The sequence below is a fragment of the Gobio gobio genome, assembly GCF_949357685.1.
Source record: "Gobio gobio genome assembly, chromosome: 22".
NCBI lineage: Eukaryota > Metazoa > Chordata > Actinopteri > Cypriniformes > Gobionidae > Gobio > Gobio gobio.
The window spans coordinates 33,724,003-33,746,993 of record NC_137118.1 but is presented as its reverse complement, the minus strand read 5'-3'; the positions used below and the strand labels follow the sequence as shown (position 1 = coordinate 33,746,993).

General features: G+C 38.4%; 2 protein-coding genes across 4 annotated transcripts; one reads left to right on the top strand and one right to left on the bottom strand.

Moving 5' to 3' along the window:
* Positions 1-904: 904 nt before the first annotated feature.
* uspl1 (ubiquitin specific peptidase like 1) lies at positions 905-16,570 on the bottom strand. 3 transcript variants are annotated; one of them, XM_079805392.1, is made up of 9 exons: positions 16,442-16,570; positions 14,915-15,066; positions 14,512-14,634; positions 10,637-11,279; positions 7,543-7,653; positions 7,327-7,456; positions 7,064-7,189; positions 6,774-6,934; positions 905-2,543 (listed from the first exon to the last, which is right to left on the bottom strand). In XM_079805392.1, the coding sequence occupies exons 2-9, from the start codon at positions 15,032-15,034 to the stop codon at positions 1,231-1,233; spliced, it is 2,727 nt and encodes a 908-aa protein (XP_079661518.1). In that variant the 5' UTR covers positions 15,035-15,066; positions 16,442-16,570; the 3' UTR covers positions 905-1,230. The 3 variants fall into 3 exon arrangements, with proteins under 3 accessions (XP_079661518.1, XP_079661519.1, XP_079661517.1); XM_079805393.1 differs by having other exon boundaries at positions 14,583-14,634; positions 16,442-16,565; XM_079805391.1 differs by having other exon boundaries at positions 14,986-15,066; positions 16,442-16,559.
* Positions 16,571-19,308: 2,738 nt separating this feature from the next.
* hmgb1a (high mobility group box 1a) lies at positions 19,309-22,683 on the top strand. Its single transcript, XM_079805403.1, has 5 exons — positions 19,309-19,403; positions 21,154-21,315; positions 21,398-21,543; positions 21,631-21,805; positions 21,951-22,683. Exons 2-5 carry the CDS (start codon positions 21,169-21,171, stop codon positions 22,101-22,103), a joined length of 621 nt encoding a protein of 206 aa, XP_079661529.1. The 5' UTR covers positions 19,309-19,403; positions 21,154-21,168; the 3' UTR covers positions 22,104-22,683.
* Positions 22,684-22,991: the final 308 nt, after the last annotated feature.

The following is a 22,991-nucleotide window of genomic DNA, read 5'->3' as shown; positions in this document are numbered from 1 at the left end:
AACATTTTTAAATTTCAGTATCAGTATATTTCAGTAACTTGGTACCAAAGTATCAGTACTTTTTACAACAATCAGAACTAAATAAATCAGGCTGTGCAACTGCTGTGGGTTGCTATGCTGAGTCCGACCCTTGCCTCATAGCTAACGCATTTAGCAAGATACTAAATTTAGTTTAACATGGTTAGGTGGTTAATAACTGCTGCAAGTGCATGTATTTGCACTTGCATCAGTTATTAACCGCCTAACCAAGACTAAAGAATCATTTAAAATACTAATCGTGTGTCAAAACTCAGCACTTTCTGCTTCTAACATTAAAGGGATAGTTCTCCCAAAAGTTAAAATTGTCATTTACTCACCCTCATGTTGTTCCAATCCTGTAGGAGTCGTTTTCTCCTGTTGAACACAAAAGAAGGTATTTTGAAGAATATGGGTAACCAAACACCATCGACTTCCATAGTGGACATTCTTCAAAATATCTTTTGCGTTTAGCAGAAGAAAGAAATTTATACAAGTTTGAATTTCAACTTGAGGGTGAGTAAATGACAGATTTTTCTTTTTTTTTTGGGAGAACCATCTCTGTTTTTATCCAGTGATAAACTCTTCTCTCGGCTAAAGAAAAACCCAAGGACAAAAAAAAAAAAAAGTTATTTTCCAGTTCCTTTATGATGCATTTCCCAGGACTGGAAAATTAGTCATCAACTTTCCAGGTTTTCAAGGACACGTGGAAACCCTGCAGGGACCTTCTTGCTATGAGGTGACGGTGCTACATATACACACACAAAATTGTGCATTAACACTGGAAAAGGCATGATCAAATTAAAACCAATTGTAGGAATTCCATATAGAATCATTGAGGTGCTTTTAACTCAAAAGCCAAATTAAATGTCATTAACCACACTGTATTCAGTTTTTGAGAGCATTTAATATGAACTGCTTAAATACTGTGAAAAACATTAATAAACAGACAACTGTACAATATTGTACAAACCTTTATAAGTACATTGTTCAACATTTGATCTTCAAACATAGCTTACGCTGCGCCATTTAAATGTTTGTTAGTTTTCATGTAGTTCCGGCAAAATATGAATTCTGATTTCGATTAAGTAATGTACCAAACGCTTTCCTAACAAAAGTCTTCCTTTCCAAATAAAAAACTACAAAGAAAGGTTCTTTGAACTTGAGACAACCAGACCAATCTCATGGTTTTTAAAGTCTAAAGGCTTTTCTTAATTAGAAAAATATATCCAAGCCATTAAAATCAGTGCTCTCAATGGCAGTCTGGCCCATCCCTGATTGCATATATTCATCAAACGTCAATATGGAGTCATTAGTAGTAGAAGGATAGGTTAAAGTTGCTCCTGGAACCACAGGTGCTACTGAAGAATTTTGCTGTGCGCTTCCAATTGTTTTCTCGCTATTCTGGCCATTGTTCAACAGCTCCAGGAGACCCGTGCTGTCAGGTGAGAGGTTACTGGCGGTAGTCGCAGGTGACAAAAGCTCAGCAAAGAACTGGTCATATGCCGGGCTGTCATAAGCAGGGGTACTAGAGGTGACAGAATTGGGTGACGAGAGGGCCGTGCTGTCTGGTTTGGGTGCAGCTTCTACTTGGCTTCCCAGAAGCTGGTTTAGCTTGGCCAGTTTCTTTTTCTTGGCCTTGAGCTTTTTCATTAGCTTTAGCCTGAGGGCATCTGTAATGTTAATGGGCTGCTGGTCTGCTGAAAGGCTTGGAGTTTTCTTAACAGGCAGACACATGCCACCAGGAAGAGTGACTGATTTGTGTTGAGGCGCTACAGCAGGATTCATACCACTTGAATTTGCCGGTTTCTTGGTTATGAAGCCACCAAACATGTCGGCCGGCTTTGCTGGTAGAGCTTCATTGTCACATTTCAGAATGGGTTTGGGTTTTGGAGCAGGAGGAGGAAGTCTCACTGGTGTAGAGTGGAAGGATGGATGCCGCTGAAGTAATGAGGACAAAAGTGGTGAAGGTGCATGTACTTTTGTAGCCTCTGATGATTTCACCACAACTGGATTGGCCACAGTAAGTACTTCCTTCAAACCAGAACTCTGAGGGTTTGAAGGTTGACAACTGGACTTAGAGGTACAAGACAAACTAGATGCTACTGGAAGACTAGGGAGAATGGCCGGCATGACAGCTGGGCTCTGGGGAATCGGAAGATCGTCAGTGGCTCCGTTCACATCAACAAGAGTTAGGGTCACAATGTCTGTGTGCGACAGACCCTCAAATGTGTCCAGTAATGTGGTGCTGCCAATGGATGCATCCAGAGTGCTGGCAGCAGAGTCTCCCAGAGTGAGCGCGCTGATGACACACGTGTCATCGGCCACAGAGTCTGACAGTTTGTCCGAGTGTTTATCATCGACATGTGTGACCGCTGAGGGAGCTGTCACTGAGCAAACCTCTGAAGCTTCATCTTTAGCAGAGTCTGCCTCCCAGAAAACAATGTGAATTTCATTGGCAGGAAATGAAAACCTCTTGTGGGTGATGCAGTGAGGGTGTTTCAAATCGTCGAGTTCCAGCCATGAGCCTTTAAGAGAGAACACAGACATGTAAATTAACTAGGATTATATCCTGCCAAATCAAAAGGGGGCGGAAAAAAAACATGTCAGACAGGTCAGCAGTTTTTCCCTACACCAAACATTATTTGTAGTGTGCCTCCCATCCAATAATCGCTGATATAAAAAAAAGTCTCAGCTTTCAAATTCTGTTTATTTTATCACAAATTAAAAAAATAAATGGATTTTGGACATGACAGATCGCTGTAGGGCCTCAGTTCTCTTCCACATTAATACAAGTTATTAGGGCTGTGTATTGCCAAGAATCTGGCGATATAATACGTATCACGATACAGGGGTTACGATACGATATATTGTTATATATTGCAATATATATATATATTTTTTTAAAGAAAGATCTAATTTTAAAGAATAAAGAACAACCATATAGAGACAGAGCGTATTTAGGCCACTCCCACACCGGGGGGGAAAACAATCCAACGCTCTCCATTGACTTAGCATTGCGTGAGGCTGCATCCTTGTCATTTTGGACTTATAAAAAACAAAAAAAAACAATGTCTAAAAGCTGATATGTGACAAAGTGTACAGCAAACAAGCTAAAAAACACAGAAATAAGTTTTTATAAGCTGTCGACCCAAAAAAAACGAGAGTTTAAGGAGACAAAAGTGGATAAAGGCAGTAAAACGTGACGCTTCAGCAGGAATGGGTAAATTATGGGATCCTGACACTCAGTATGCCTCAGTATACCTATGTGTGCAGTAAATATGTTGTCACTGTTAAGTCAAATATCAGTTTTATATATATTTCCTGTCGCTGATTACGTTCCCCTCTAGTGGGTGTAGTTCTCAGTGTAATATAACGTGTCTCAATGGCCTGTATCCACTTTTTTGTCCTTAAACGCTTGTTTTTTGGGTCAATAGCTTATAAAAACGTCTGGGTTTTTGGTTATGGGTTTTGCTTAGCTTGTTTGCTGTACACTTTGTCACATATCAGCTTTTAGACATTGTTCTGTTTTTTGTTACAAGTCCGAAATGACAAGGATGCCGCTTCACGCAATGCAAAGCCAATGGAGAGCGTTCGATTGTTTCCCCCCCCGGTGGGCGTGGTCTTCAGATTATGACGCGTGTCGCTCTGTCTCTATGCATAACCTGACAAGTAACATTATCATTTATATCACTAAATCACTATTTTCTGCAATCTAAGTAAAGGCAAATAGAAAAGTGACCGCAGGATTCTTTATGTGTACCGTTACCGTATATGTTTCAAAGGTTCACACTTCACAGTATAGCAATTTTTAATTTCTAGACTATTTAACAACAGAAAGTGCATAGTCCATTCCATGACTGTTTGTTTTATATTTAATACTGTAAAGCTATTTGCTTTAAAGCAGTCTATTGTATAAAGTGCTATTTAAAGTACTGAACTGCAGAGCTGGTGCATCAATGTCCACATCACTATGATCAGATGCTTTTGTTCTGCTGCCACAGCTGTCAATTTTGTTGTGTTTATTTTGTTACCGAGAGGAAAACGTGCTGAACGTATTCTATCGAAACGCTTCTCAGCAGCATGGATGACGTTGGGGTGTTAAGCGAGCTCTCAGATTCAATGCGTTTCCCCGAGTATTGGATTTTAACTTGGCCTATTTTGCAAACAAAATGACTTGTCGATTTTCTTAGTGGCTTCTTTATAGCTGAAGCCAAAACGAGTCCACACTTCAGCTCTATATACCGCGGGAGCGGAATAATTCTATCGTCTTGTGAGCTGGGTTTGCTAATGCAAACACTAGCGATGCACAGACCTTCACATTGCGCTTCTCTGGCTCTGCGTCAGTTATGTTCTGAGATAACACTGCCATCTAGTGGTTGGGTTTTATACAGTCTGTGGTTTAAACCGAATAAAGCAACGAATCTTGGATGTAAATAAATAAATATATAAATATCGATAGTGTTTTTGAAAAGCGATACAGTATCGCCAAACAATATTGTGATATTCACGTGTATCGATATTTTCTTACACCCCGACAAGCTATAGTACAAAAAAAACATACATGAACATCAGAAAGTATGTTGAAAGATACAGTACAACTTACTAAAATGTATCATGTCATGTAATCGCTCAAGAAGTGTTTCAACTACTGAAAGTTGTCAATAAAACAGCTTATGAAAAATGTCACAACTGCATTTACCTCAGAAAAGTTATCCAATGTTCACAGTTCGTTAGTTAGCTATAAAAAAAACACTAGAGAGGAACTTATTTACTATTAATTATACATGCATGTTTAAATAAATTTGCCATGGAGACAAGTGTATATGAAAGCTACCTTGAGTGGAACCGAGTTACATACAAACATTTCAGTTGAGTGTAATTATTATATCTGAAAATAAGAAAGTGTAACGCCTCTCGCTGCTTGTGCTTCGTCCAACGTCATCGTCGCGCAAGTTGCGCTTTTTTCGAAGTTGAATGCGGAAGGCGGTCCGCCGGAAGCTAGATATTTTACTTTATAAAGTTTTAAATATGGATATTTTTCTTACACAAACCCATCGATTCGCTTCAGAAGGCCTTTATTAACCCCCCCGAGCTGTGTGGATTATTTTTTACAGTCTCCAGTGTCACATGATCCTTCAGAAATCATTATAATATGCTGATTTGCTGCTCAAGACTAGCCTGGCTCCGCCCTCCTACGTACTTCCGCTCAATTTTCATTTTCCTTCAGTACTACGTCTGGGACTGCGGTGTATGCTTAGGTTTTCCCCCGAACAATTTTTTACCGGTCCAATCAGCGAACAGAGGGAGTGGCTGAGAGCGATGACGTTGATGTCGTGCGCTAGTTTGAGTTGTAGTTCAGTAATGGCGGCGGTGAAAGATGCGAGTGTGTGGCAGCGCTGACGAATGTCCAGAAGTTAAAAGTGTGGCGAGGTGGACGAGTGAGCGACACCGGTGTGCGTGATTGAGACACACCGATCTCGAGGGAGCACGGAGGCATATAAGGACGAGCGACACCGGTGAAGGACGAGAGAGGACCAGGCCTGGATTTTAAGATGGGTTTTGTTATGTTTGTGCGCGGCAGTCATCCGTGAGGGGCTGCCGCTTTTACTTTCATTTTGTGTTTATTATTTGATTAAAAGTTGTTAAACGTTCGCCGGTTCCCGCCTCCTTCTTCCCTGAACAAACGAACTCCCGTTACACGGAGCAAGAACAATCACTGCTGTACTGCTGATGTTGTGGTCCGGGAAAAGTCTTTTCCAGCTCGCTCCGTTAGTGGTGAAGGAGTTGCTGAAGCCGTCCGTCTCCCACCACCCGCGAGAAAAACCCAGGCTGAATTATCGACTTTTGACAAACACCAAGGTCGTGTGGTAATGTAATTGCTGTCCGAATCCACATCTCTGATTTTTAAAGAATATATCACTTCAAAACTCACTGTTTATATCCTTTATAGACCCTTTCAGAGCACCGTGCGGTTGCGTGAGCTGTAATTTGCATTTCTAGACTTGTATTTCTTTAAATACTGGCAAGTGTTTACAAGAGCAAAATATTTCACCACCGCTCAAAAAATAAAAGAAGAAAAGCACGTAAACATTTGAATTGGGCTGTTATTCAAGGCAGCATTTATTCTTATCATACCAAGCAAATGACATTTTATTGACAGCATACAATCATGTTATGATTGCACGAGATATGCACCACGAGAGCAGCGCGTTCAGATCACAAAACTCTCCTCTCCACCGTGAATAAATAACAATCCGAATGTACTAATGCACGAGGTTTTATCACTGACACTGAGTTGGTGTGCTCCGTTAATGTGAGAATCAAAGGCGAACGGCGCGTGACATACGTCACGACCAAACGTTAGCGATTGGTTAGGCAGATTCAGAGTGACTCTTGGCAGATCCAATAGTTTTAAACTTCAACAGAGAACCCACCTTCAAGGAAGTAAACGCTTGTCAATGGAGAGTGGCCAGACTCTATGTACAAATGAAATGTACGAGAGTCTGGTAAAACCAGGCTAGCTCAAGACATTATCAATGTTTAAATTAGTTGTGCAGTTGTATATTTTTTGTGGAAATTGTGGATGTTTTGTTTGATATATTTGTTTCAGGATTCTTTGAAAAGAAAGTTCAGTTCAGCCTTTCATTACAGTATAAATACTTTGTAATAGTATAAATGGAAAAATATGTTGAATGGTAGTGCAGCTAATGAGGTAGATCAGCTAATGAACTCACAGAATCAAACTGGAGACTCACCATTGCTCTGACGGATCCACGAGACAAAGTGCTGAAGATGCTTATTGTACTGGATAACAGTGCTAACGTTGTAGTGCACGTCCTGGAACTCAAACGAGAATTTAGAGATGTCTTTCCTGGGCAAGCCCTCCACAAAATGCAGAGCAAACACAGGGGACAATCTGCAAAAAAAAACATTAACAGAAAAAGGATTATCAATCAGCCACAAAGACCAACAGACTTTCAAATATTCAATTGTGATTATCAGGGAAAAAAGAAACGAGGACATTTGTAGTTATTCCAACTCTTGCCTTTCAAGCACCATTTTCCTCCTCTGGTTTTTACGGTTGCAGTTACTGCACTGAGTGCGGTGAATGGCTTTTAGTGGGTGCCAATCATTCAGAATCTGAGTGAATGTTGTAAGAGTCTTCTCAACACTGCAAGACAAAAGGAGGGTTGTGTTACATGTGCGTGTTTGAAAAAACAATTATCTACTAAATCAACAGCCGTTTAAAAAAATAAAAATAAAAACACCAAATACAAATTATTTTATATTAAAAGGCTAAATCCTTACCTTTCGCTTACAGTATAATTACAAGAAGTGCATTTAAATTCCCAACGGACAGTGTGCTGGAAAAGATCCTGAGCCCACTTGTCTGACCGTAGAAGGAGAGGGAGCGCAAACACAGGTGTTTCCTGCTGACCTGCATGACAGACAGACCGATTATCACTCAATACAAATGCCAAGCAACACATTGAAATAAAATTGTTTTATGTTTAATGTTTTTACCAATTTCACACTTCAGTGTAGGCTGAAGGAGTTTGAAGAGTGACAGACGGAGTGCAGACAGCCGTCGCTCTGCCTCATCCAGGACATCTGCAGGGACTCTGGTTACCTTATCTGCCAAGAGAAAAACAGGCAAGCTCTTAAATATTAACATTAACAAACAAAAAAACAATTTCATTTAAAATTATAGTTTATTAATATATGAGAACAAAAATCATTTCAATTACTTTATAAATAACATTTATATAACAACTTAAAGTGCCCCATTATGCTTTTTCAAATATTACATTTCATGCTGTGTGTAATAGTTATTTGTGAATGTAAAAGTTCTGCAAAGTTTTAAAGATCAAAGTGCACAACAAATAAAGTTATTGTCTCCTAAAAGAAAGAATCAACTCTGAACAGCCAAAACATGTCATCAGCAACTCCAGTGCCAAAGGTTTGCAAGCCCGCGCTGGAATAGTTACAGTAAAACCGAGGCCATCGTTACTGTTCGTATCACTCCCTGATAAATCAGACATGGTAATGGATGTTTTGTTTACAATACGCACTGTAAGGAGTCGACCAATCACAACAGACTAGGCCGCCTGACCAATCAGAGCAGAGTAGGCTCTTGAAAAGGAGAGGTTTAGGGACTGAATCGGTGGTAAATCTATTGTAGGAGACCCCCCAAACAAAATTAGGAACCTTTAAAATAGCATAAAAGGGGCACTTTAAATATAGAAGTAGCATTTTTTTCTATAAATTAATTATAAATAGTAGGGGTGGGCGATATACCGGTAGAAATTTGTCAACCGGTAGAGGATTATTATCTCTCTATCGCCGTTATGCTCACATGATGGTGCTGTGCCGTGGCATCACAAAAGCTTAACATTTGAAAGTTCTCGTAAACAAGGTTGTTTATGTCTTAAGTGAATGTAAACAGTTGAGAAAGAAAATGCATGTGTATCAGTCTATAGTATCAGTCAGTATATTAGATCTGTATTCGGGATTAAAGTGACAGCAGCATAATATACCTGCTGCAGTCTGTGTCATTAATTAAAAATCTCTTAACTTTATAAAAAATAAATGTAGATTTAATTTACACAGTGAAGACTACATTTGATTATACACAGATCAGGCATATCATTATGATTATGAGGTGAAGTGAATAACATTGATTATCTCTTCATCACAGCACCTGTTAGTGGGTGGGATATAATTAGGCAGCACAGAACATTGTCCTCAAAGTTGATATGGAAAAATGGGCAAGCATAAGGATTTGAGCGAGTTTGACAAGGGCCAAATTGTAATGGCTAGACAACTGGGTCAGAGCATCTCCAAAACTGCAGCTCTTGTGGGGTGTTCCTGGTCTGCAGTGATCAGTATCTGTCAAAAGTGGCCCAAGGAAGGAACAGTGGTGAACCAGCGACAGGGTCATGGGTGCATGGGGAGCAAAGGCTGGCCCGTGTGGTCCGATCAAACAGATGAATTACAGTAGCTCAAATTGCTCATGAAGTTAATGCTGGTTCTAATAGAAAGACACAGTGCATCGCAGTTTGTTGAGTATGGGATTAGCCGCAGACCAGCCAGGGTGCCCAATGCTGACCCCTGTCCACCGCCGAAAGCACCAACAGTGGGCACATGAGCATCAGAACTGGACCACGGAGCAATGGAAGAAAGCGGCCTGGTCTGATGAAACACGTTTTCTTTTACATCACGTTGATGTCCGGGTGCATGTGCAATGCTTACCTGGGGAACACCAGGATGCACAATGGGAAGAAGGCAAGCCGGCGGAGGCAGTGTGTGGCTTTGGGCAATGTTCTGTTGGGAAACCTTGGGTCCTGCCATCCATGTGGATGTTACTTTGACACATACCACCTGACCTACCTAAGCATTGTTGCAGACCATGTACACCCTTTCATGGAAACGGTATTCCCTGATGGCTGTGGCCTCTTTCAGAAGGATAATGCACCCTGCCACAAAGCAAAAAAAGGTTCAGGAATGGTTTGAGGAGAACCACAACGAGCTCTCCAGATCTCAATCCAATTGAGCATCTGTGGGATGTCCTGAACCAATAAGTCCGATCCATGGAGGCCCCACCTCACAACTTACAGGACTTAAAGGATCTGCTGCTAACATCTTGGTGTCAGATACCATAGAACAGTGGTTCCCAACCACGTTCCTGGAGGACCCCCAACAGTGCACATTTTGCATGTCTCCTCAATCAAACACACCTGATTCAGGTCATCAGCTCATTAGTAGCTACTCCAAGACCTGATGTGGGTGTGTCAGACAAAGGACACATCCAAAATGTGCACTGTTGGGGGTACTCCAGGAACGTGGTTGGGAACCACTGCCATAGAACAGTGGTTTTCAAACCTGTCCTGGAGGACCCCCAGCCCTGCACATTTTGTATGTCTCCCATATTTGACACACCCACTTCAGGTCTTGCAGTCTCTAATAATGAGCTCATGAGTTGAATCAGGTGTGTTAGATGAGGGAGACATACAAAATGTGCAGTGCTGGGGGTCCTCCAGGACAGGTTTGAAAACCCCTGCCATAGAACACCTTCAGGGGTCTAGTGGAGTCCATACCTCGACGAGTCAGAGCTGTTTTGGCAGCAAAAGGGGGACCAACACAATATTAGGTCATAATGTTATGCCTGATCGGTGTATGTAGTAGCTATTACTTCTAGTCCTTTAAGTTTTACAGGTAGGTCAATTTCATTTTTGTGTATTCGGTCCATTGTAGCATTTTGTCCTATTGTAATAAGTTTCTTTGTTCTTATTTTATTAGGCTAGTAATAGGTTGCAATATTGAAATTGGTGACGAAAATTACTACATTTCGATGGTATAATTTTTTTTTATCAAAATCAAAAATAACTATCATTATTTATATTGTTATCATGAAAAAACATTACTCATATCGTGAGATTTTAGTCATATCGCCCACCCCGAATAAATAATATCTATTTATAACCAAGATCATGTGTTAATATATATTATGAATACATGTAAATCATTTTAATTTGTAATATATGTACTTACATAACATTATACAAATACTATATGTGGTAACACAAGGTCACTTTAGTTAATTTTTTCTTCCTTTTACCTTCACACTGTTGCTCCTTGGCTTTTAGATATGCACATGTCTTATCATATGTAGAGCAAAGGTTCCAGACAGCAGAGTTGCTGCAAGGTGCTGATGTCAACTGGTCTATTAGCTTAACATTCTGACATGGAGTCTCTCTGATGGTCTTGCAGTTCACGAGCATCGCCAACAACGAATCCAACCAACACAGGTTGTCCTCATTTTTCCAGAAGAGATGAGGTTGCACAGGAACCAGCTCTGGTGATTCCATATCTACATCCATTTCAAAGATCTCCTCAACCTCATCTTGAGTACTAGATACACAAACATCCTTCTTGTCACACAAATCTAAATCCTCGTGGGTAGCAGCAGGTATCTCTTTAGGGTGTTGTTCCTCAGTGCCCTTAATAGAGACAGTCTTTTCAAATATTGATTGTTCACCAGCCAGCATTTGTCTTTTAACGGCATCCTTTGGAAGGGTGCCTTCATTGACATCAGCACCACATGGCTCAGACAAAACGTCTAGTTTCTCCTCTCTAAATCGCTTTGAAGGGGAGGATGCATCATCAACATCGGACAGGGAAGACATTTTTCTCTTGCATCCATCTTTAGACAAACCAGCACGCACATCTTCCAGAGATCTACTAACCAATGGGTAAAGGCACTGCAGAGTGACAGAAAAACACACCACAGATGTAAATGACCATTTTACTGGCCAATAAGTCTTTAAAATGAGTCACAACAAGGGCTGCACGATTAATCTAAATGAAACCCGATATGATTTGTTATGTGCAGCTTGTCAGTGACGCACGGCTCGTGATCAGTAGAAGATGCTGCTCCATCTGAAAGCCAAAGGGTGCTCTCAGGCAGCAACTCCAAACATGCACCGCAGAAGTACGATAATGCACATCGTTCCAGGAAATTCCTATGGACATCTTACTATTGCTTTAGCTGAATAAATAGAAGATTGAAACTTTTTGATTGATTAAACATGACTAATAAACACATATACGACTTCACATAGCCTTCACAATGCTAATCACATAGCCTTTATCAATGAATAGAATGCTATGAAAAAATATGCTGTGCGCCTTTGTGTCAGAAGCCACATCATCTCACAGAAGAATGCTCAACGGTCATTATGAAGTGAGTTTGGAGTAAAAACATGTTATTAAATGTTGTCTTTTGCTGGACAAGAGGTTCATAAATGCTTTTCATGTTTGGAAAGATGTTTGAGGGGGGTTTTGCGTTTAAAAATGCACATTATAAGCAACTCAAACTCACAGTGCTTTCAGATGGAGCAGCATTTACTACTTATCACAGAGCCGTGCTTCACTGAGCAGCTGCGCATATATAGCCTATATAATTTTTCTTTTTTTAAACAGTCTTGGCGATTTCATAATCGCACTAAGCCAAATCAGTTTAAGCGTGATTTTGGGTTAATTGTAATTAAATGTGCAGCCTTAGTCACAAGCATCTAATATAACAAATATCATATTACCAAAAAACAAACAGTTGGTGAATAACACAAAACTTGTCAATAACATGCTCAGCATCTCATACTAAAATCAAAAGGACAAAATTATATTTTGCAGTAAATAAAGCCTAATTTTAGAACAGTACTTTTTTTTCCAACGTAAAATTATACTTGTAAAACTCAAAATAGACATTCATGACAAATAATTGTGCCTCTCACTGTAATGCAATTTCTTACTGTAATACACACAAGCTTTTTACTTATTTTTTTGAGTCACGATTTTCAGTAGCAATTCTCATATTATTGAACCTCTATTTTTTTCTAAATTAAAATCAGCATAAATAAAACGGTAAAACAAACTAACTTACTGTAAAATTACAATTACAATTTTTTGAATGTTTTTTTGAATGTGACACGATACAGCGAAGTGGCGACGAAGGGTGCTCTCTCATCGATCATGAAACGATTGATCGCATTCGGTTAATTCACGCCTGCACACTAGGTGGCGCAACCCAATATTTAGCTGATCGGCCTATCGTCTTTGACCACTGAGAAGAGTCACTTAAATCAGGAGTGTCCAAACTCGGTCCTGGAGGGCCACAGTCCTGCAGAGTTTAGCTCCAATTTGCCTCAACACACCTGCCTGAAAGTTTCTAGAATGCCTTGCAAGACCTTGATTAGCTGGTTCAGCTGTGTTTAATTGGGTTTGGAGCTAAACTTTGCAGGACAGTGGCCCTCCAGGATCAGGATTGGACACCCCAATGAACCACTAAGACATATGTGGCAGAACATTCGAAATGCTTTTAAAATATATTTCAACTCTCCTGCTGGGTGTTGATTGGCAGTATTAACATTCAAATTCTCAAAAGGCATCTTTCTTCCAGAACACTTTTCTTCGGTGTTTACACTGGTTTTTAAAACGGCTTTCCTATAAGCGCCACAAATCTTGTCCTTTTGTGCAACAGCAGTAGGGTTGGGTACCGAAACCCGGTGCCATATATATAACCGGTATGTACCGGACCGAATCTGAACGCAGATTTCGGTGCCACTTAAATTCAAACATGCTGGCACCGAGCCAGAGACAGACCTGCTCAGCGCTCGTCACATATCACAACAATTCAGTTTTCAACCACATAATGTTTATTTTAGGTTTCAGACATTTAAATGCCCATAAATACTAGCAAAAAACACACACTGATGTCTATGGAAGCAGCAAAAATAATCCTTTCAGACAGTTATAACTTGACTACGTGTTTTATTCATATCAGATACACATTATATAGTAACTATATAGTTTACTCTAATCTTCTCCCAGATCACCGGCCACTTACTTTCATGTATTTTGTGAGACGTGGATGAATATACGTGATGTAAATCCGACAGATCCGATTCTCTGAGGCGCAAACTAACACGGCACCGCCCATCGCACACTATAGATCAATTAACACACATTCACTCACACATATTTGAAAATCAGAATATCAGACAGTTCAAGACATATTTAGCAAGTTTGTGAATATTTTGACTAAAAAATTAAAAACGAAATAAACCCGATACAGCTGAGCTGTCATATAGCACTATTGTGGCAGCTGTGTGTCATGTGAGAAGCACGACGCATCGCCATGCAAACAATAAGGCGACGCATTCTACAATATTTAGCCAGAGAATATGGTCATATTTCTGCAAAATAAAGCTGAAGCTGGTTTGTAGCATACCAAGAATACAGACTACTGCTGTTATTACTGTAACTGTTATTTAGTGTTAAATTTGGCCTGTTGTAGTTGGGTTAGGTGGCTTTAGTTTTACTGTGAATTTGTTAAGTAAATTGTGTTTTGCATTTATTTATATTTATATATTGAATTATACTTTACACTTGTAATAAATTGTTTTTAAAAAAAAAAAAATCTATGAAAAGCCATTCTTAAAACTCATCCACTTGTTTTGTGGCTTTTTTTTTTTTAAAGTATCGGTTCAGGCACCGGTACCGTTTTAAAAGTATCGGTTTGACACCGGTATCGAGAAAAAAAAAAAAAAACGATACCCAACCCTAAACTGCAGTGGCACCAGACATGTGATCTAAAGCTCAAATTTATTCAGACGGTACGTTTCATTGCAAGAACCAAATCAACACAACTGGTTGAAATAAAAAACCTTGCTGTTGCGCCGCGATTAATCACACCCGGTGTGAATAGCTCCATAGGGATCTATTGTCTATAAGTTTCACAATGCAAATTTTTTTTTATGTTTTTCATTCAATAACAATCATGTTGTCTTTTTGATTTTAGGGTGAAATGACCCAAATATATTCTTGCCAGGTTTTGTGAGATTCATACACTTATTAAAATGTCAGTTCCTGATAAGCGAGGCATTTTTTGTTGTTGTTGTAGAAACTCAAGTGTTGATGGATAAAAGGCCTCACCACTGGATTTGTACAGAGCATAACAGTCTCCTCCAAGTTGAGAGCATAAAAGCGGAGGGTATTTGTCTGACCTTTTTCCAAGCACCAAGGACAGTTCCCAGGTGAGGCATTTCTGTCTTTACACTGTAAAAAAAACAAACACAGATGAGAAAAAAAAAATTCACAAAAGTTTAAAACAAATCAACAACACTCCTTACAGAAGATACAAAGCAATTATTGTACAGTACATAACTAAAGTGCTTTTATGACTATTCTTTCGCCTTTTACACAGATTTCCGTGTTGTTTCTTGTTTGAGGTGGGGCGTCAAATCAATATAATTGTCCATACAATATAGATATAAATTTGAAGGTGACAGTGGAGCTTTGCACGAGTGACAGAGGGAGAGAACTGAGCATAACTGACTTTTCCCAAATACCCCACCACCGCTGGGGTCGGAGCCCCTATACCAGTGCCTTTGCCGTTCATTTTCACACCACTGAAGTTTCCGTTCTTTGATGAATCCTGCTGCCATAAACTTGACATAACCGTGTCACCTGGCTCACCGCCTGAACACGCTGCAGTGAGAAAGAATATTTCATTTCTGAGACATCAACTGACCCATTCCAGGCTGATACACAAGCAAACATCGCAAACTACATCTGATTTTATTGAAGGAAACACGAGTGTATGCCAGTCAGTAAGAGAACAGCGGTTAAAGTCAAGATAGAACGGAAGTTGCTATCGCCTTGTCTTCCCTATTATGATGTATATCTGAGTGGCTTCTCAAACAAGAAAAATGTAAGGCAGGACTCGATTTTGTTCATCAGGAATTGATTGGATCATTGTGGTTTGCTATTGCTTCAATCTCATTTGAGTGACAGGTTGTCACGCCCTCGCGCAGAGAAGAGATTTGTTGCTATAAGGACAAGTTATTTTGATTAAAGATTAAAGGAATGGTTCACCCTAAAACGCAAATTCTGTCATAATTTACTCTCCCTCATGTTGTTCCAAACCTGTATGAGTTTCTTTCTTCTGCTGAACACAAATTATGATATTTTAAAGAACCTCAGTAACCAGACAGTTGATGGTCCCCATTGACTTCCATAGTAGGTAAAAAAAATACTATGGAAGTAAATGGGGAACATCAACTGTCTGGTTACTGACAGAATTTTAATTTTAGGGTGAACTATTCCTTTAAGGAACATGAACTTTAAAAAATAATGAATGTGGACGGGTAAATAATTTATAATAGAGACTGCAATATTCCATAAGTTATTCCATAATAACAAATTTTATCCCATTTTGATTTCACGGTGCCTAATTTTTAGCATAGTTTAGTTTCAAGGCTACTTTACAATCAGCGCGCGACTTGATTTCAGGCCAATCACAATTCAATATGCAAATGTATGCATGTTAACGACCAATCCAACTCAGAATGCTAATACATCATTGCTGTCGCTAAGGTTCTGAATGCTAAACGTTCCATCAGCGCAAGTAACTGTTATATTATAAGTTATCTAAAATGTCTTAAATTGATAAAAACAAGTTAGATAGCACAACAAAAACTGAAGTAATCTGCAAAATAAACGGTTTGGGCTAAACCAGTGGCGTAAGTGTAATACTTAATGTTAAAACCATAATGCTGAAGGAATACGTCAGTATGTTCAATTGGACAGGCAAACCAATCGATCTTGTGGCACTGTTTTCTTACTGACATTTGAGTTATGGTTCTGGATAAGCATAGCTATAATGTCGAATACACAAGACTCTTCCAATAACTGCCTAATTTAGATCAAAATACAAACACATAAAAAGTATTTAGATATTTACACATGGCTAATATCAAGCGCGGCGACAGTGAGCTGATATGACAAGCTGATCGCCAAATCTAAAAGATTGCATTCACAACAACAGATTTTCGAGACGCACATCATCTGCACCAACACATACCTCGAAACCGGATCGAATGTTGAGAATTTCCAAATAAGATTTCATACACGCATTAGGTAGTTCCAGCACGCCGGTAGGAGACATTTCAATGTGCATGCTCTCAGTCGTACGCTCAACGTACTACTTCCGGTTTTGCAGGAACAAGTAATAAAGTTTTTACAAAGTTTCTTTTACAGCACAAGAGCGCCATCATCTGGGTTGTCTGCGTGCATTATTGAACGATTGGAAATCCTGTCGAAATTAAATTAGGCAGCAGAAGGGATTCAATCAACAACATCAAAACACTAAAGCTTAGACTATAATTAACAGTAGAAAAACGCAAGTTGACAGGCAGATACGTGTTAATGAGATTGAAATTATTTTAGAATGTTGAATGTGTATATAAATATGCATAGAAATATGTGTAAATAAAGCGATATAGAATTTAAAGTTAATTTAAGCATTATTGCTACACAGTTTCTCTCTCAAACTTTATTTGTGCATGAACGAATGCAATTATTCAAACGAATGGAGAGAGCAAATACATAATACGTTAATAAATAAAAATACAGTTAAGATATAGGAAAGTGTATAAATTAATTTTAAAAGCAGCCGTTTTAGGGTTCAGTTTTCATAATTGGTGAACACTTTACAAGAAGGTTTCAATTTGTTAACATTAGCTAATGTATTAACTAACATAAACTAACAATGGTCAATACATTTATTACAGTATATTTATTAATCTTTGTTAATAAAAATACAGCTGTTTATTGTTTGTTCGTGTTAGTTCACAGTGCATTGTTAATAAATACAACTTTTAATTTTAATTATGCATTAGTAGCCTAAATGTTGAAATTAACATTAACAAATTTTAATAAATGCAGTGAAGTATCATTCTTAGTTCATGTTAACTAATGTAGTTAACTATGTTAACTAATGAAACCTTATTGTAAAGTGTTACCCATATTTGAAATAAAGACTTTAAAAACAAAGTAAGATCACATCGATATCATGATCATATGTTGTCGTGTTCACTTTAAAGTCTATTCAAAACCAGACAAAATAAGGGCAATGGAAAAATAAACGTTCTCTAAGAAAACGGGTGTGTTACGGAATGCATATTTATCATAAATAACATATATGTATCTGGTGACTTATTACCTGGATAAGAATTGTTTGGTAAATGCACTTTTTTTTATTTAAAAAAAAATTGTATGCCAATATTTTTATTAGCTTGACGATTAAATAAAATCGACCAGGAGTCGTTAGATTTCTATTTAGCCTACTGTGTTATATCAGTATTTAGTAAGTATCAGTATCAGTAAAGAGTAAAGAATATCAGTAAAGAAACTTTATAAACATTTCTGTCAAAATTAAAACTTTATTCTCTCTTATATTTTATATTATTTTTGATATTTCAAAAAAAGTATGCATGCCACAAAAACTAAGCATGCCAAAAATGAAAATAATGGAAAAAAATGTAAATATATTAGATCAGCATATAAATTAACATGACCGTATAATGCATATCTTATCGATAGTAGGCTACCCAAGTGTCAGTAACAGCGCCTGTGCTCAGTACAGCATATGCCTGTGCGTCTGTGAGCATGTGCTTGAGCGGCGACGCGCCTTATTGAGGAGTCGCAGGGCGCTACAGCTGCTCTCTTGTGAAACAATAGAAGGCTATATGGGCATCAATTCCCCATCAGGCTCCCTTGGCGGTTTATCTGCTGCTCCCCGTCCTGCACAATTCGAATTTGCATATTTCTCCCCGAGATTTATCCATTAACATGCATAGGCTTCGGTTCTTTCGTGTGCTTATGGTATGACATTAATTTGGTTTCTAAATTATGGCCTAGATAGAAATGCATATGTTAAGCTATTGCTGCCTTTTTCAGGGCAAACAATTATCAATGGTGTGGCGTTATGTCTGTGATAGATAGATAGATAGATAGATAGATAGATAGATAGATAGATAGATAGATAGATAGATAGATAGATAGATAGATAGATAGATAGATAGATAGATAGATAGATAGATAGATAGATAGATAGATAGATAGATAGATAGATAGATAGATAGATAGATAGATAGATAGATAGATAGATAGATAGATAGATAAAATAATAATTCTTGTGCACCACCATTGCTTTGCTTTGATTTCTACTCCATACTATCTATATTTGATCTGCTCAAATTACTACTGTAATTATGACATTTAGGTAAATATATAAGTGGTCGAACTAAATCTAAATGCTATGATATCGAGAATAATGTTTTGAGAGTGTTAATCGAACATTTGGAAAACAAAAATCTTTACCATTGTTTTGGAGTGCTGTCATTTAATTATTCAAATGAAAAACGAACTAACACTGCAGAATGCGCATATGACACTGTGTCATATGCAGTAAACGAAATTAATCAGCTTTTGATACTCAAAAACGAATCCCGCCGATTAAGCCACTTTAATAAATATAACTCATAATTGCATATTTTCGTTAAAATCTGACTTGGATGTCCATATAGTGTTTGATCTAAGCGGGGCGTCAGTTGGACCGACCACTCTTTCATTCAACGTTTTCCACCTCACAGCAACGCCGACACTCCGCATTGAGTCACTCATTCATTCAGCACTCCGCGTGGAGCACATACAACACAGTACTACTACAGCCAACACAGTACACACAGCCTTTGCTTTAAGCTGAGACAAGAAACACACACATTCACTCCGTATTTTGTATTAACCCGCCATTTAAAACACTCATGACGTTTCACAAAAGGCAGCCAATCGCAGCGCGGCTGTTATTAGGACAATGGAAAGCGCTCAGCCAATCGCGGGAATGTTCGCAATGGCGGCAGCCAATGGAATGATAGCCCTATTGAGAGTAATGCTAGAGGGTTGAGAGAGCAGACTCTACTGCGTAGCGCTATTACATCCACATACAGCCATTGCAGTACATTCACTATCCAGACAAGACAGCGGTAAGTGTCAGCTTGTAGACATTTCAAAGTGTGGGGTAAGTACAAAAATTGCGAGAAAAGGTCAGGAAACCATACGGAATTGAAATTTACCTTGTAAAAAAGCTATTTTATTGGTGAGGGGATTTTTATGAAATGTTAAAAAAATATGGTATTATCCCCTCAGAATAGAATAACCGTAGCTTTTTATTTAATTTTTCTTGATATACACCTTAAAATATACGGAAAATAATCGGTTTTATTCGAGGGTTGAAATACTGAAAATGTGACAAAAATGAATTTATTCAGACTATTCGAATTGTAAAGTTAAGCGGACAACTAGGTGACAGAATTGCGTACAAACAAGGTCTATGGACGGTGATAGTGCCAGCAAGCAGCCATTGCAGCGCTTTATAAGGGATGTCTGTCAGAAGAAGACAGTGAACTATGAGAAATGATAAGAAAGGAAAAAAAAACAGACTAACGGAAAAATTAAAGCATAACGCCATTCTTGTGTGTATGGCTTTATACGCTCTGTGATATTGAAATGACAGAGATTCGGGCGGAAAAAAATCACCTCAGAAGCTGCGCTTTACTGTAATGGCTGACTGTACTCGCATAGGAAACAAGGCAAAGCCATAGAGCCATAGACAGGCGCAGTTCGCTTCAACTTTTTCAAATCGTGTTTTCTACCTCGCCGAGCTCAAAGTTCGCGTTTTTTAAGGCGGAAAATAAAAATTCCATCTTTCGTCGTTCCAACCTTGTTATTTTGATATTTTTCCGTGCATGAGAAGGGTGTTAAATTGAGAGTTGAAGTGAGGTAGGTAATGCGGTCGCGCGGCTCCCCCTTATTGCAAAGCAGTGTAATGGCTGAGCGCTGACACAAAGAGAAGGAGCCATATTCTCAGTGTTAGTGCATGAAGACAAGCGGCCATTGCGAGCCCACTGCAACTCTGCACAGCACAGACCCAATGTATTACTATACACCAGGCGAATGCACTGGGCTTTTTGCGAAGGAAACAATTTTCGGTCAGGAAAACCGACCCGCACCGTTTGTTTGTCGTGTCCAAAAGCGAGCAGGAAGGCGGGTGGAGACATTTTAGGGGGACTTTCTTTCATGAAGAAGGCTTTCTCACAAAATGGAAGAAGAAATATTGCCGTCGTTGTTGACCTCCTTTCCTTCAGCGAGACAAGAGTGTGCGCCATTGCTATTTCAACGGTACATAGAGAGAAACGGGCTCTTTTCAACGGGGAACACGGCGAAAGTGAACTTGATTATCAAGAAATTTTACGAGTTTTTCGATGTCGCGCGTACTTTGGCACATTAAATAACTTTAATCAACTTAGTTATTTTAACAGTTTTAACCCTTTTTTAACTTTGAAAAATACGGCTTGAAAAAAAAGTGACCATTTATAACAACTTTTTAATGTTTCAAAAGTGCATACAAGACTTTATTTTTAAACGCAATTTTGTGGAAGGGATCGTGTTTACACCATAAATCGTCAGATTCGTCCCGAATTAAATCTGCTCTCCTTGTGAATGCTAAATACTACAAAAATAACCAGTTAAAAGATTTTCAATATTATCACGTCAAAATAACGATTTTGCTAGTCAAGTTCATTTTAAAGAGCAAAGCGCTACACATTTAAATGGGACATTTGGGAGTAGAATTTAATATCATGTTGATTTTGAATGTACATATAAAAAATAATTATGGATTAAATTATGAATTTTTATTTTAATAATTTTTAATAACTTTTTTTTTCAATTCAGGATATTTAGGCAAAGATGGGGAAAGATCCAACAAAACCAAGAGGCAAAATGTCCTCGTACGCATACTTTGTCCAGACCTGCCGAGAGGAGCATAAGAAGAAACACCCTGAAGCAACGGTCAACTTCTCTGAGTTTTCCAAAAAGTGCTCTGAGCGATGGAAGGTCAGTCACACCTTTCATTTACATTGTGTTAATACCAGTTCCCTCTCTTCCCAACAATGATTTTTTTTCTTCCTTTCCTCAGACTATGTCAGCCAAGGAAAAAGGGAAGTTTGAAGATATGGCCAAACTTGACAAGGCACGTTACGAGAGGGAGATGAAGAACTACATTCCACCCAAAGGCGAGAAGAAAAAGAGGTTTAAGGACCCCAATGCTCCCAAGAGACCCCCGTAAGCACCTTGCTCATGAAGATGCATTGACATTTGTGAAGTATTCAAAGTTTTTCATTATCTTTATTTAATCCTGTTCTATCAAAGGTCTGCATTCTTCATTTTCTGCGCCGAGTTCCGACCCAAGGTAAAAGAAGAGACCCCTGGTCTGTCTATTGGAGATGTGGCCAAAAAACTGGGTGAGATGTGGAACAAAACAGCATCTGAGGATAAACAACCATATGAGAAGAAAGCCGCCAAGCTGAAGGAGAAGTATGAGAAGGTGAGAAGATGCCACGCCTAATCAGCATCGTACTAATGTAACACTGGTTACACTAATATTTTAGTGTTACCGGTGCAACCCATATTTTCTATATGAAGACATTTTACTAAATTAAATTGAACCAAACATCTAATTTTCATTTTAGGACATTGCTGCATATCGCTCTAAAGGCAAAGTGGGCAGCGGTGCAGCAGCCAAGGCCCCTTCCAAACCGGACAAGGCTAATGATGAGGATGACGACGACGATGATGATGATGAGGAGGATGACGATGATGACGACGACGAAGATGACGAGTAGATAAATAACGTTTATAGCTTAGCTTGTTGTCTATAAAGCATTTAACCCCCCTGTACACTTTACTGAGGCCATAAAATGGGTAAATGAAATAAAACAAAAAAACTGAAAAGCAAAAAAAAAAAAGAAATAATGCTGTGTATATGATATGTTTTTAAGCTGTACAGTTTCTTTTTTTTCCTTTTTTGTATAGTTAACACTACAGAAGTGTCATCTGTGTTTGTCCGAAATGCCCCAACCCTTAATTTAGTTCTAAGTTTAATTTCTTAAAGATGGTTCCAACACCACTATCCTTACCCGGTACAGTTAAAAAAAAAAATGGGGGTTGTAAAATTGTCTTGGGGTCAGTGGAGTTTTAGACGTGCGCAGCACACAACCTAGTTTCATGTGAGGTTGTAGTTCATATCTTAATGTACTTTTGTTTGTTTACTCTTTTTCCAGATCAAATATTATCATCATTAGTAAAACGCCGTATCAAAATTATTTTACTGTATTTTGAATACCACTGTAATTGCAGAAATGATTAAAAAAATGAAATGTTTTGTTCTGGTATGCTTCTGACATCAATAAACTTTTTTTTAAATAAAGATTTTTTTCCTCTTTTCTTCATAGAATCGGATTACCATCTAATTGTGATTTAAATATGTAAAGGCATTTGGAGCTCATTGTATCAAAATGTAAGTGGATTTAATCTTAAATTTTATGGGTCTTGTTTATGTCAAAAATTACATTAGTTTATTTAAGTAAATGCATTAACAGAAGAGCATCATGCTAAATACAATGTTAGATAATTTGTATTGCTCAAAACTGATTCCAAACTCAATTATCTGTATATGTCTATATTGATTTCTTCATTTTATGATATTGATTGGTTTATGTTTTTAGTTGGGC